The following is a 12,040-nucleotide window of genomic DNA, read 5'->3' as shown; positions in this document are numbered from 1 at the left end:
TGGCCCGCTGCCATCACAGCGCCTTTGCCCACTCTCCCTTTGTGCTGTCCTCCTCGATGCCGCTGGGTGGGGCAGGGTACCCCCAAACCCTGCCTTGGTTTCCATTTTGCTTAGAACCTCAATCCATCTCCCGGAAAACCTCCCAGCCAGTCTGGAAGAATGTGGTCTCCCAATCAAATTTGCCCCTGCCTCCCACTCTTCCCATCCCCTGAGACCAGAAACACGTTGCAGGTCACAACTCCCCTCCAAAAACAGCAGACTAGGCAACATGAAGAAGAACTATTTATTATTATTAGAAGTTCGGAATCCAGAAAAAGAAGGCTGACCCCAGGGGCGCACAGAGAGAATGCCCTGCAGGGAGGGGGCCAAGAGGCTGAAGGGCGCCCGGCATCCCAGTACAGGCCTAGGCAGCGGTGGCAAAGCCCACCCGGTTGTTGCTCATGTCGTACACGGAGTAGTAGGACCTGAGGAACACGTCCCCGAGGATCCACAGGGGCTGGCCATTCTGGGAGGGCAGGTAGGTGGCCTCCACTCCCACCATGCAGGCGCCGTTGTTCTGTACAGCACAGAAAGACAGCACTCATTCATTTGTTCACACAGGGGCTGGGCGCTGGAGCCCCGGCCAGGAGCACACGTGCAGGGATGAGGGGCCAGGGTCTCTGCCCTTGAGGGCTCTTAGGCAACTTAAGCCATCAGAGCAGGGGTGGGGGGAGGCACTTCTGGCTGCAGTGGTTCTCTGCAGGGTCTGCTCCTCCCATTGTGGGGCCCTTCTCCTCCCCTGTGCTTCCCTCCTGTGTCTGATTTGAAGCAGGTCCACTTAAGCCTTGGAGCCAGACCAACTTGGGTTCACAGCTTAGCTTCACCTGGACTAGCTGTGAAGACTCAGGTCAGGTACTTCTCTGAACCCCCAAGATGTCACTCATAAAACAGAAACAAGTATCTCTGTTATCACATGTGATGGCACGGAAGTGGAATGGCGTATGCAGAGCGTTCGCACTGTGGCTAGCCATCGGGAGGACGCCACAAAGCCCCTTGCCTCCCCCACTGATAATAGTCATGCATAATCGATGGCAGTCTTCCATCCCATAGCCTTGTGTTCCAGGGAAAGGGGTTTAGAATCGATGAGTGGGGGACCAGCAGGTGGCGTGAAGGTTAAGGCGCAGGACACTCCCACCTGGCCAACCACAGTTCGAGTCCTGGACCTGGTGGCTTGCTCTCCCACTTTCTTTCTCTTTCTCTCTGTCTCTCTGTCTCTCTCTGGTCAAATTAAAATAAATGAATGACTAAATAAATAAATAAATTTAAAAAAAGAATCAATGAGTGGGAGAAATAAACCAGTGCTGTGAAGAGCCTGGAAATTGCATAAGACAAGGAGGCCATGCGTTTCTGCCTCGCCACCCCTTCCTCCCGTCCCCAGACAGCGTGGCTCGGCCCCCAGGGAGCAGGACTTACACTGAGGATGTAGGCGGAGGGCGGCAGAGGAAACTGGACGCCATTGATGATGAAGGTGAAGGTGGGCAGGCTCTGGATGTTGTCACAGTTCACAAGAAACTGCAGAGAGGAACGGGGCCCAGGTTGCCTCATCTCCCCCTGAAACCCACCACCCCACTGCCTGACCCCCACTGCCAGATCCTAGGCCTGAGCCAGGGTTGCTTTTGGACTGGAGCATGAGCTTCAAGGAAAAGCCCTGTGCAGAGAGCGGTAGCCCATGCGTGTGGGCTCATAGAGTGGTGGGCCTTGGGGAGACCTGAGGATCTCCCCCACACACCCAGCCCGAAGTTCTCTTCCCTGAATTTCTCCTGTATGAGACTGAGTCTCTGCCTTTGCTCTGCAAGTATCCCTTTAAAACACGCAGATCTGGAGGAACCAGCAGTTAGCGTAATGGCTATGTCACTGGACTCCCACGTAGTCGACCGCGGATCGCGTCCCGGACCCAGTGGCTTAAAACTCACGCCAGGCGCGTGTGCGTGCGTGCCCAAGATCCCGAGAGGAGAATGGTAGAGAAGGGATTGCAGCATGACCATCCCCTCTGGGGGGGTGATTTCTCACTTTTCTGTCTCTATGTCTCTCTCTGTCTGTCTGGCAAGTGCACGCGCCCTATAGCAAAAAACCTCTCTGAAAAAAAAAAAAAAAAAAAAAAGCAGATCTGGGAGAAGACTTCCCCTGTTGGTCCCACAAGTTCTAGAGAAGGGTTCCTTAGGCGAACCCACACCCATGGCTGGGCTCGAGGCAGAGGGGGGCAGGGGAGCACAGTGTTATGGGGGAGGGAGGTGTGGATTAAAGGGTGATAACCCTTGCCACGGACTTGCTTAGACCACATTCCAGTTATTTGGGTCTTACTCCAAGCCCAGCAAGCATCTAATCTGTAAGTAACTGCAGCTCAGAAGAAATTCTTGCCTAATAGTAACCTTCTGTGCCCTCTGAGTGCAAACATTTGACCCCACCTGAACCTGCCTCCAGGCCCCCTTCTGCCCTCAGCCTGTCAGCCTCGGTCCCCCTACCTCCAGTGCCTCAGGCAGCTACAAGCAGGAAGGCCCAGACCTAGGCTATTCTAGCATTCCCAGGAAAAAAAAAAACTTTAAATGAGTCCGGGCTGGCATATCCCAGGGAAGAGGACACCCCACCAGACACACCTGTCCGTACTCGTCCTCCTGGGCCCCCGTGGCCTGCAGGAGGGTGCTCATGTACTGCTGGGGCACGGTGAGCAGAGAGGTGCCTGTGTCCACAATGGCCTGGCAGCCCTGGGAGCACCAGCCAGAGGCCTGGCCGCCAATGAGGAACCTGGGTAGAGAGGAGATGGGCTGCCTCAGCACCCCACCACCCGCACACACATGCCACTGCTGAGCGAAGGGTAGAGAGGAGATGGGCTGCCTCAGCACCCTACCACGCGCACACACACGCCACTGCTGAGCGACAAACAGCCACAGCCACAGAACCAAGGGGACTTAAGGAAAGTAAGGCCTCTCAGAGGCCAGTTGTTCCCCTGCACCACACCATACCAGAATCTGAGGCCACCCAATGGCCATGGGGTCAGTTTCTAAGAAGTTACAAGGAAGATTCTAGAAATACTGAAGCCCAGGACCAGAGTCTCCATAAGGACTTTGACCAAATTAGTCCCCACACATCCCCAGGTTCTGATCTGTAACCCCATGGGGTTGGACTACAAGGCCTCTAATGTCCTGCCCATTCCTAGGTTGTCCCTTCCCCAGGTTGTCCCTTCCCCATCCCTCTTTTCCAGGTCGATATGGGCTTGGGCACTCCTGCAGAGGGTGGCTGTGGCTTTGTGGGGCAGGCCTCAGGGATCCTTTGCCTCTCCCCCAGCAGCGGTGTGACGTGGGGTACCTCGAAGCCCACTCCAAGGAAGTGCCACATCCCCAGCGCCCACCGCATACTCACTCTTCAATGCCAATTTGCCAGTAGAGCTCCTGGGTGACAGGGGCCCAGTAGATCTGCCCCGAGTACAGGCTGTTGTCCACACCCCCGAAGATGACAGCTCCACCGTCCTCAGAGCCCTGCTGGCTGCAGGAGACAAAGGGAAGGGGAGGCCACCGAGGTCAGCGAGTGGCCATGTAAGAAGACTTCCTATGAGCAGCCATCTTTAGAAGGAAACAGCTTCTTCCCTGGCTCCAGACCAGGGCTCCCCGAGGACGGGGCTGTGTTCTCCCTCAGACCAGGGCTCCGCATGGATGAGATGTGTCTCTCCTCAGACCTCTCAGAATTCTGAGAGATGATGCTGCCCCACGAAGTCCTGCCTCTGGGGGAATCACAAGTTGCTGGCTCCCACCTGCCCCACAGCCCGCTCTCCTGTCCTTCCCCTTCATGCCACAGGAGGACCAGTCACCAGGAGCCCACCCAGGTCCAGCTCTGCTGCCTTTCTGCTAGGACTGGCGAGAGGGAGGGCCTTGGCGAAAGGAGGAAAGGACACTCCATGTTCGTTTCAGAGGCTTCCCCTAGTAGCCTGAGTGGAGCTGGGTGGAACCCCTGAAGGTAAAAATGCAGAGCAATTGCAAACTGAGGCAGAGAGTAAGTCAACACGGGTGAATTATTGAAAGGCAGATTCAAGTGCTTCGGCCACAGAGAGAGAGGTCTGAACTGTCTCTAGAATGCAGTTGGCAGTTCAGAAGAGAAAATAAGAAATGTCAAGCCTAGGCTGCTCGCAGACCCAGCCCCCACCACTGGGCTCAGAGCCCAAGTGCACTAAATGACTGTGTTTGCTTGTTTGCTGGTGAAGATAATTTGTTATGAGTCAATGGTGGAGGTAGACCAGAAGACTCCAGGACCAGGTTAGAACAATAGATCAAAGGAAATGGAACAATGGGTTGCCATACAAAAGAGGTACATAGGTAGAACACATCTGGTCCACAGAGAGGGTGCTAACTGGGGCCCAGAACAGGAGGCAAATCTAAGAGGTATCTATGCACTCAAGGCAAAGTTCAGCCGGAAGAGGGACTGCTTCCGTCCTAGCCACCAAATGCAAAGAACAGTGGGAGTGGACCAGGGATAGACGCAGGAGTGGGGTGGGTGCGAGAAGGATTCAGAAGCCCGGGAAAGGAGGCCCTGGGACAGGATGCCTGCCTAGAGGCTCCACACCCCAAAACATTGAGTCTCAGTTGTCCAAGGCTGGAAGAGAAGTGTTCTGGGGGCAGGGGAACCCCGGCGTTCCTCACTTGCTAAGGTAGAAGCTGAAGACAGGGCTGGTGAGCACGCCTTCCTGCAGCATGCCCTGCAAGGCTGTGGTGGCACCGCCCATGGACAAGGCGGGGTAGGCCATGCCCATGATACCATCGAACTGCGCGTAGACAAAATTGGTGCCCGGTTCGTTCTCACTTAGGCCGAACTCCTGGTTGGGGACCTGGATGCTCTGGACCTAGAAGGAGGGGATGTGCAAAAAGGAGGGGAGATGACAAGTCCAACTCTACCCATGTCCCCAGAGACCCCAAGAGGCTCGTTCTTCATTCTTTCCTCATCTCTGCCCTTTCCTTTGCACAGGGCCTGAGAGAGTCACCTTCTCTCCCAGCAGCTTTCCCAGGTAGCTGCAGCACCGCCCACCCCACCTCCCTCTTCTCTGAACTCTCCAGGCTTTAAGATCCTTAGTGCCTGGCTCATGATGGCCCTCCAAAAGGGCCCAAGGAGTTAATGTACCACTCCTGTTCTGTGCACCAGAGCGCCACCAGTTCCCTGTGTCCAGGCTGGGCTCCACCTGAGTCTCCCCACGCAGCTCGCAGCCGGCCAGCATCTCCCCCATCCTGGGCTGGGCATGCCAGGCAGCCCCCACTCACGGTCAGCGTGTCATAGCCGAAGAAGCCGGTGAGGCTGCCGCTGCCATACTGCAGGGAGAAGGTCTGCCCATTGGTGGAGTAGGTGGAGGACTGGCTGGGGTTGAAGCGGGGGTGGTTGGCTGCAGTAGGGGAGCAGATATGGGAAGTCAGGCTGGCAAGGGTTCTCAGGCCTGCAGGCTCCCACCCCTGCCTCTCATTCAGCCTGTGCACACGTCCTGGGGCTTCTACAGCCCTTGGTCACCATGTCAGGGGTGGCCAGCAGAGGCTCCCTGCATTGGAAAGCCCTTAGGAGCTGGACGGTCTCAGCCCCAAGACCCCCCTGACTTACAGATTATTGGGGTGTCCCAGGACTATGGCCCCCCTATGGGCAGTTGCATGTTTTGGAATTCTCCAGTATCTCTGGCCCCCCCGCAGTGTGTCTGGCACACAGCAGGTACCAAGCAATACTCGTCATGAGGCCAGATAGTGGCACAGTGGTAAAATGTGACATTCTGTCAGCTGACCCACAAGGAGGGTTCCAGGTTTGTGACCAGAGACCTCCCTGAGTACTCCAAGCGTGCGTATGTCCATGACCCAGGGCTGCCTGAAGCTGGGAGTAGATTGCGATCTCAAAACCCTGTTGGAGTTCTAGCTCTCTGTCTCTCTCACTCATGGAAGAAATAAATAAATAAGCTTTAAAAATTACTCATAAAAAATTACTCATCAGATGAAGAAGTGTATGGGCCTCCATCTCCCTACCCTCCAGGGTATCTCTGAATTCCCCCAACCATCGCCCCATCCAGAAGCTGTTCCTAACTGGATTCTGAGATACCAACGAGGGACCCCCGGGACCAGAGGTCTCAGGACCCAAGGTTTTGGCAGGGACCAAAGCAACCTTAAGAAAGAACATGGCCTGCCTCCTCAAACCTCTGCAGGACAGGGCCCACACCCCGTATGGTTCTGCCTTGCAGAAGGGTCTAGTGCATAGTGGAGTGGAACGGGATAGGACGTTGTGGGAGCGCAAACTATCCATATGGAACAGAATGGCATTGCCTGGAGGGAACAGAATGGGGAACAGAATGGGATACAGTGGGATAAAACAGAATGGGGAAGCTGGGCCTTCACTAGTGAAGGGATGTGAGTGGTCAGCAGAGGAGGCAAAGGGTCCACCCAGCTGCAGGGCCAGCCTCTTTCCTCTGGCCTGGGGGCCCTGCACAAGTCCCTGGCCCTCTCCAGGATTGAGCTCCACCCCCTACAACACTTCATGAAGCCTGGCCCTCCCAGGAGGGTATCAGCACCCCACCTTGCCCACCACCCCTCCACACCCAGCCCAGAACTCACTGCAGGCCTGGCTCTGGCAGTAGACAGAAGGTACCCACAGGTTGGAGGAGCCAGTGTCAAAAAGGACCAGGAAGTTCTGGGGTGGAGTCCCAATGCTGATCTCACCAAAGTAGGCAGCCTGGGGGGCCACAGGGTGGGTTGTTAGCTCTGGGGGAAGCCAGGGCCTGGGGGCAGAGCAGTGAGGGACCACCACTGCCCTATAGCCCACGCCAGAAGCAAAAGCCCAGGTCTTCCTGCCAACCCACCAGAACCTACGGCCCCTCAGCCCATTCTCACCCAGGGCAGCCTCAGGGCTCTGTGCACTGGATGACTCTAGTCAGTAGGGGCCCCGCTCCACGCTCTCCCCAAACAATCACCCACATGTAGCAAGGCTGGAGAGCTGAGGGCAGGCCATGGGGACAGGGTGGGAGGGGTGCAGCCTGCCATCCAGGCCCACCCGCAGCCTTTGGCAGCAAGCAGTGGGATACCCCAGGAGGGTGAGGACTCACGTCCATGTAGGCCATGGGCTCATAGGCCACACTGAAGTCATTGAAGTGGTACTTCTGTGCGGGGTCGTACTTGTGGGTCCTCAGGAACTCCTTCAGTAAGCCCTTCTCCTTCATGGTGTCACGGATGGACTTCCCCTTCTTCAGGCTGACCCTACAGAGGTCGTGTGTCAGAGCAGGTCCCCCTCCTTCCCCTCCACTCAGTCTCCTCTCCTCTCCCCTCTTCTCTCTCTCCGACTGTAGGCCTCGACCTCTCTGTCACTCTGTCCCCTCATGTGTTTTTCTCCATCTCTCTGTCTCTTTTTGTTCCTCTCTGTCTCTCTGTTTCTCTCTCTCTCTCTGTCTCTGTCTCTTCTTCCTCTGCCTCTCTCTTTTTTACCTTCTCCTCTTTCTTTCAAAAGTCTTCTCAGCACTTGCTCCAAGATTCAGAAAACAATGAACCATGGGCCCTTACCCCATCTCAAGGGCTTACACCTACTACCCTGGCCCTCTGCTCCCAAGTAGCCCATAAATCTCTTTCCAGGAAGAGAAGAACTCCAGGATTACCCTTTTCAGGTGATGTGAATCTAACCAAGGGGAAAAAAAAGGTTTTAGAAATGGCCAAGTTCACGCCAAAGGGAGCCCCTCCTGCGGTGGCCTCAGGGACCTGGCATCAGCTCGATGTGATGGATTGTGGAGTAAGGGAACAACATTAGCAGGGACTTGGGTCCGGGGTCCTGGTTCTGCCCTCACGGCCAGGGCTCCTCCCTGCTCTCCTCCACTGCTCTCCTCGCAACCCAGGACTCCAGGAAAATTGGCCTGGCTGGTCTGGAGCCCAGGCCAGCTCTGGAGTGGGAATCGTGACTTCTGACCATGTCACCACGGCCACGACCAACCCGTGGCACTCTTCCTCCCAGACCTGTCTGCTGCCGTCGCCTCAAGGGCTCGGTGGGTCCACGCAGGCCTCACTCCTGCTGGGCTCCAGCTTCTTTCAGTTCTGTATCTTCACCCTTATCCCCTCTGGGCCCTGCACCTCCAGAACGTCTCCTAAGCCCCTCGCCCTGACCTGTAAAGAGTGACAGTTACTTCCCACTAACCCCCTCTATCAAATCTGCTGATAAAAGCATTTCTGAGAGGAGCCAGTGCTTGGCCTAAGGAAATGACTCAGATGGTGGAAGAGCAGGTGCATGGCAGGCTGGGAGCCCCCCGCAGAGCCAGGCCCTCACTGCACCAGGAGCCTTCGGCCCACTCTGGGGGGCAGAGATGAACACTTCCTGGTGTTTCTGTGTAGGTGATTTTGGCATCTGCCAGTAGTGGGGGCCTTACAGAGATTTTTAAGGAGTGTCTCGTCCCTTATCAGAAAAGATTGTTCCCTTCTGTGGGAAGAAACCACATCCGCCACTCAGAGGCTGCTTGGGCAGTAGGCACCCCTCCTCGCTGCTTCGGGTCCATCTTTTTCTCCTCATTTAGGGGAAGGGACTGCGCTTTTCTCTTTGACTGGAGGTTTCCAGAAGGCAAGGACTGTGTCTCCTCCCACCTCTGAGTCCCGTCCAGCACCGCAAAGGGGGCCTTCCTTTCCCCAGCAGAAGTTCTAGCCTAGAGACAGGTGGGGTGGCCCATGACTGGGCTCCCTCTGACCGGGCTCCAGGCTCCCTCCTCGGCTCCCTGAGCCTCTGCCTAAGCCCCCGACTCACTTGACCACTGATGCCTCCAAGAGCTGGAGGCAGACCAAGGCCACCACCATCCACTTCATGGTGACGATTTCCAACTGGCCGCCGAGAAGTCACTCCGCTTCGTGCAGTTGCAGTGGAGTGAAGACCTGAGCACTCCGTCCTCCTTTATACCCCCAAGATCTAGCCCGCTCCCTGCTTCCCTGCCCTGGGCAAACATGACCCCACGGAAGGCTGTACCCTGCACTTCATGTATCAGTTGTTTCTGTGTGTTTTTCCTTCTTGAGGGTGGCCGCCACAGACTTTTCATCTTATTGACTTTTTAATACAAGTCGTAGAGGCCAAGAGATACAGCGATAAGAGAGAGCAAAGTTCCGTAAGATGAGCGACATAGAGTCCTTCTTGTCCAGGAGCCAGAGGTGTGATGGGGATAGCGTGAGGCAAGGGCCCCAAAATGGTAGAGCCAGGGTGAGGGGCAGAGAGGAATAAGGCAGCCCCGCAGCCCTGGCACGATGGGCCCTGTAGAGCAGGTCACTCTTCCTGGGCATGCTCCTGTGCACCGTGGAGTGGCATGGCTAACAGCACCCCGGCCTTTCTCCACTGGATGCCAAGCAGTTGCCCCAGTTGGGACAACTGAAAATGTCCCCAGGCATTGCCAGATGTTCCCAGGGTGGTGTGCGTGTGTGTGCAGAAGGAGCTCACCGAGAGCTGCTAGCCTGCGGGTGACGCACTCGGAGGTCCGTCTCCAGTCTTAGTCCCCAGCACTCCTTAACCCTTGGGGGAACGAGTTCGGGGTATCTAGGTTTAGGGAGACAGCAGCTAGGATGGTGGTGAGGGTGGTGCTGATAATGGTGATGGTGCTGGTAGCCGTGGAACTGATGCTGGTGGTGGGGCTTGGATACCAGTGGCCGGAGTCAGAGCTAACTGGGGCAGTTCAGAGGCTTTCAAGTCATGGAGGGCATTTGGAGAAATTCGTGTCATAATTCTGCAAGTGTTTGGGACACACAGAGGGAGCTGCTTGGGCTTCTGGTGATGCCTGTAGTGTTAGACTGGAGGCCAGGGCAGGGGCATGAGAGACGGGGACAGGCCTGTCCTGGCTTCTGCTCTTCACGGTCTTCCTCTGTCTTCCTTCCCCCATCCCACTGCAACGCCGCCCCTTCAGTTTCCTGAATTCCTCTGCCCCGCCCACCAGTGCCCTCTCCCAAGCCCTTGTCTACTCTTCTTTGGGCCCCTAAGTCTGACAGCCTGTCCCTCTGTCTCTCGTCTCCAGCCGTCCCCTGTCCCACTGCTTCCCAGCTGCAGGCTTTCCATGGCCCAGATGACCTGGGGCTGGCTCAGGGCCTGCTCACCCAGCCTGGGAAAGCTCCCCATTTTGGGGCAAATAGCAAGGTCCCCATGTCAACAGCCCTGCTGCCACCTCGTACCCCACGCTCAGGGCTCCAAACAGATTTCTCAGGCCCTCAGGCCCCAGGCAGAAGGCCAGGACCAGACCTGCCAAACACTGATATCAGCCAGCCAGTGGGGGATTTTCCACTCTGGCTGCTGCCACCCACTGCCCAGCCAGAGTCCGGGAGCATCCCTGGCCCTGGGATGGGGAGGGTAGAGGGAGTAGAAGTCAGCCCCGGCCTGGCCCTGAGAGCAGATCCCTGCCCAGTTAGTGTCTCGGGCCACTCAGCTTCCCTCTGTCCTCACAGTCCCCAGATACTCTAGACTCTGGGATGGAAAGCAAGGTAGGGGGTGTCTCCCTTGGGATAGGAGGTCCCCAAATTTGGAAGCATAGGCAAAAGAAAGTGATAGGACCTTTGAGAACTGCCAAACCCCATGAGTACAGCAGAAACTGTGGTATCCCCTAAGTCTTATGAGGTCTATCAGACTCCCCAGAGTGGCTCCCCGGGGCCCTCCTTGTCTAGTAGGACCCCAGGAGCCCAGCGTCTGCCGAGCTAGTCCTTTCCAAACCGCAGTCAGGCCACGTTCCCTCTGAGCATGCCTGGCCTACCACATTAAGCCAGGGCAGCCCGGCTGGACTGCAAGGCTCCTGCCCCTACCCAACCTCGGCGGTCTCCTCAGGGCCCCAGGGGTGGCGAGTCCTCACCTATCCCTGCCCTGCATCCCCACCCACCCCCAGCTGAAAAGGCCGCTTGCCTCCATTCTTTTTTCTTTCTTTTTTTTTTTTTTCTCTCTCTCTCTTTCCCCCCCCCCACCTTTTTTTGCTACAGGGCACAGAGAGACAGAGAGAAAGAAAGAAACCATCCCTGGGGGGATGGCCATGCTGCAATTCCCTCTCCTCCATTTCCCTCTCAGGATTTTGGGCATGCATGAACACATACCTGTCGTTTTAGTGTGTCCTTCCTTCCTTCCTTTCTTCTTCTTTCTTTCCTCTTTTTCTTTCTTTATTTCTTTCTCTTTCTTTCTTTCTCTTCCTTCCTTCCTTCCTCTCTTTCTCTCTTTCTTTCTTTTTTTCTTTCTTTCTTCTCTTTCTTTCTTCCTTCCTTCCTTTCTTTTTTTCTTTCCTTCTGTTTTATTTCCATAGAATGTGTGTGTTTTCTAGAGAGATAAGAGAGAGGGGAGGTGAGAAATCACCCCCCAGGAGGGTTGGCCATACCACAATCCTTTCTTCTCAATCCTCCTCTGGAGACCCTGGGCATGCACACATGCCTGGCATGACTTTCAAGCCCATGGGTCTGAGGTTCAAACCACCATTGACCATGTGGGAGTCCACAGCCATAACTACCATGCCACCTGCTAGCCCACACCTGGCGTGTTTTTCAAGCTACTAGGTCCAGGACTTGAACTGTGTGTGTGACCGTCTTAACCACCATGCCACTGCTGATCACTGCCCCTGCCTTCCTCCCTTCTATGTGTCAAATTCTTCTCTCCTTCAAGGATTTTCTTCCTACAGCCAGGCATCTGCAAAGCCTGAGGACACCTTGGAAGTCATCCAGGGCCACCTCCTATATAGCACAGAGCCCCAGGAAGTCTGACCCACTGGCTCCTGCTACGTTCATCTTCTCCCCCTAAACTGCACACCACTGGTGCTGCCCCCGGTGCTGTCGGGATCGGTGCGTCCTTGTTTCCTGGGGGCATGTTGCCTCTCTCCTCAGACTAGCAGTGAGTAGAAGACATAGACCGAGGCTTCCACATCCCTGTGCTTAGCCCAGAGCTTGGGAAACCCTGGCTTGAGTGCAGCCCATGGGCTGTACAGCTCAGTCATACCTTCCACACTCCGTTCTCCCAGTGCTCAGATTTCCACCCCACACTCCAAGGGGATCTCGTCAAAGCCCAGAGCCTAGGGTTCCCCCATGGTGGT

At 55.9% G+C, this 12,040-nt stretch overlaps 1 protein-coding gene across 1 annotated transcript; it reads right to left on the bottom strand.

Moving 5' to 3' along the window:
- Window positions 1-377: 377 nt before the first annotated feature.
- PGC (progastricsin) lies at window positions 378-8,816 on the bottom strand. Its single transcript, XM_006148584.1, has 9 exons — window positions 8,758-8,816; window positions 7,088-7,238; window positions 6,600-6,717; window positions 5,280-5,398; window positions 4,668-4,867; window positions 3,397-3,519; window positions 2,634-2,781; window positions 1,453-1,551; window positions 378-556 (listed from the first exon to the last, which is right to left on the bottom strand). The coding sequence occupies exons 1-9, from the start codon at window positions 8,814-8,816 to the stop codon at window positions 404-406; spliced, it is 1,170 nt and encodes a 389-aa protein (XP_006148646.1). The 3' UTR covers window positions 378-403.
- Window positions 8,817-12,040: the final 3,224 nt, after the last annotated feature.

Source organism: Tupaia chinensis, unplaced genomic scaffold, assembly GCF_000334495.1.
Source record: "Tupaia chinensis unplaced genomic scaffold, TupChi_1.0 Scaffold000238_1, whole genome shotgun sequence".
Classification (NCBI taxonomy): Eukaryota; Metazoa; Chordata; class Mammalia; order Scandentia; family Tupaiidae; genus Tupaia; species Tupaia belangeri.
The sequence above is the reverse complement of the archived record's forward strand: the minus strand, read 5'-3'. Positions and strand labels throughout refer to the sequence as shown.

What these genes read in the sequence shown, in the direction of transcription:
- PGC (XM_006148584.1), bottom strand. Translation starts at nt 8,816, where the DNA reads ATGAAGTGGATGGTGGTGGCCTTGGTCTGCCTCCAGCTCTTGGAGGCA. An exon ending in TTCAGCTTCTACCTTAGCAA is followed by an intron (nt 3,520 to 4,667) that starts GTGAGGAACGCC and finishes TGTCTCCTGCAG; the next exon opens with CCAGCAGGGCTCTGAGGACG. An exon ending in AGGAGGACGAGTACGGACAG is followed by an intron (nt 1,552 to 2,633) that starts GTGTGTCTGGTG and finishes TCCTCTCTGCAG; the next exon opens with TTTCTTGTGAACTGTGACAA.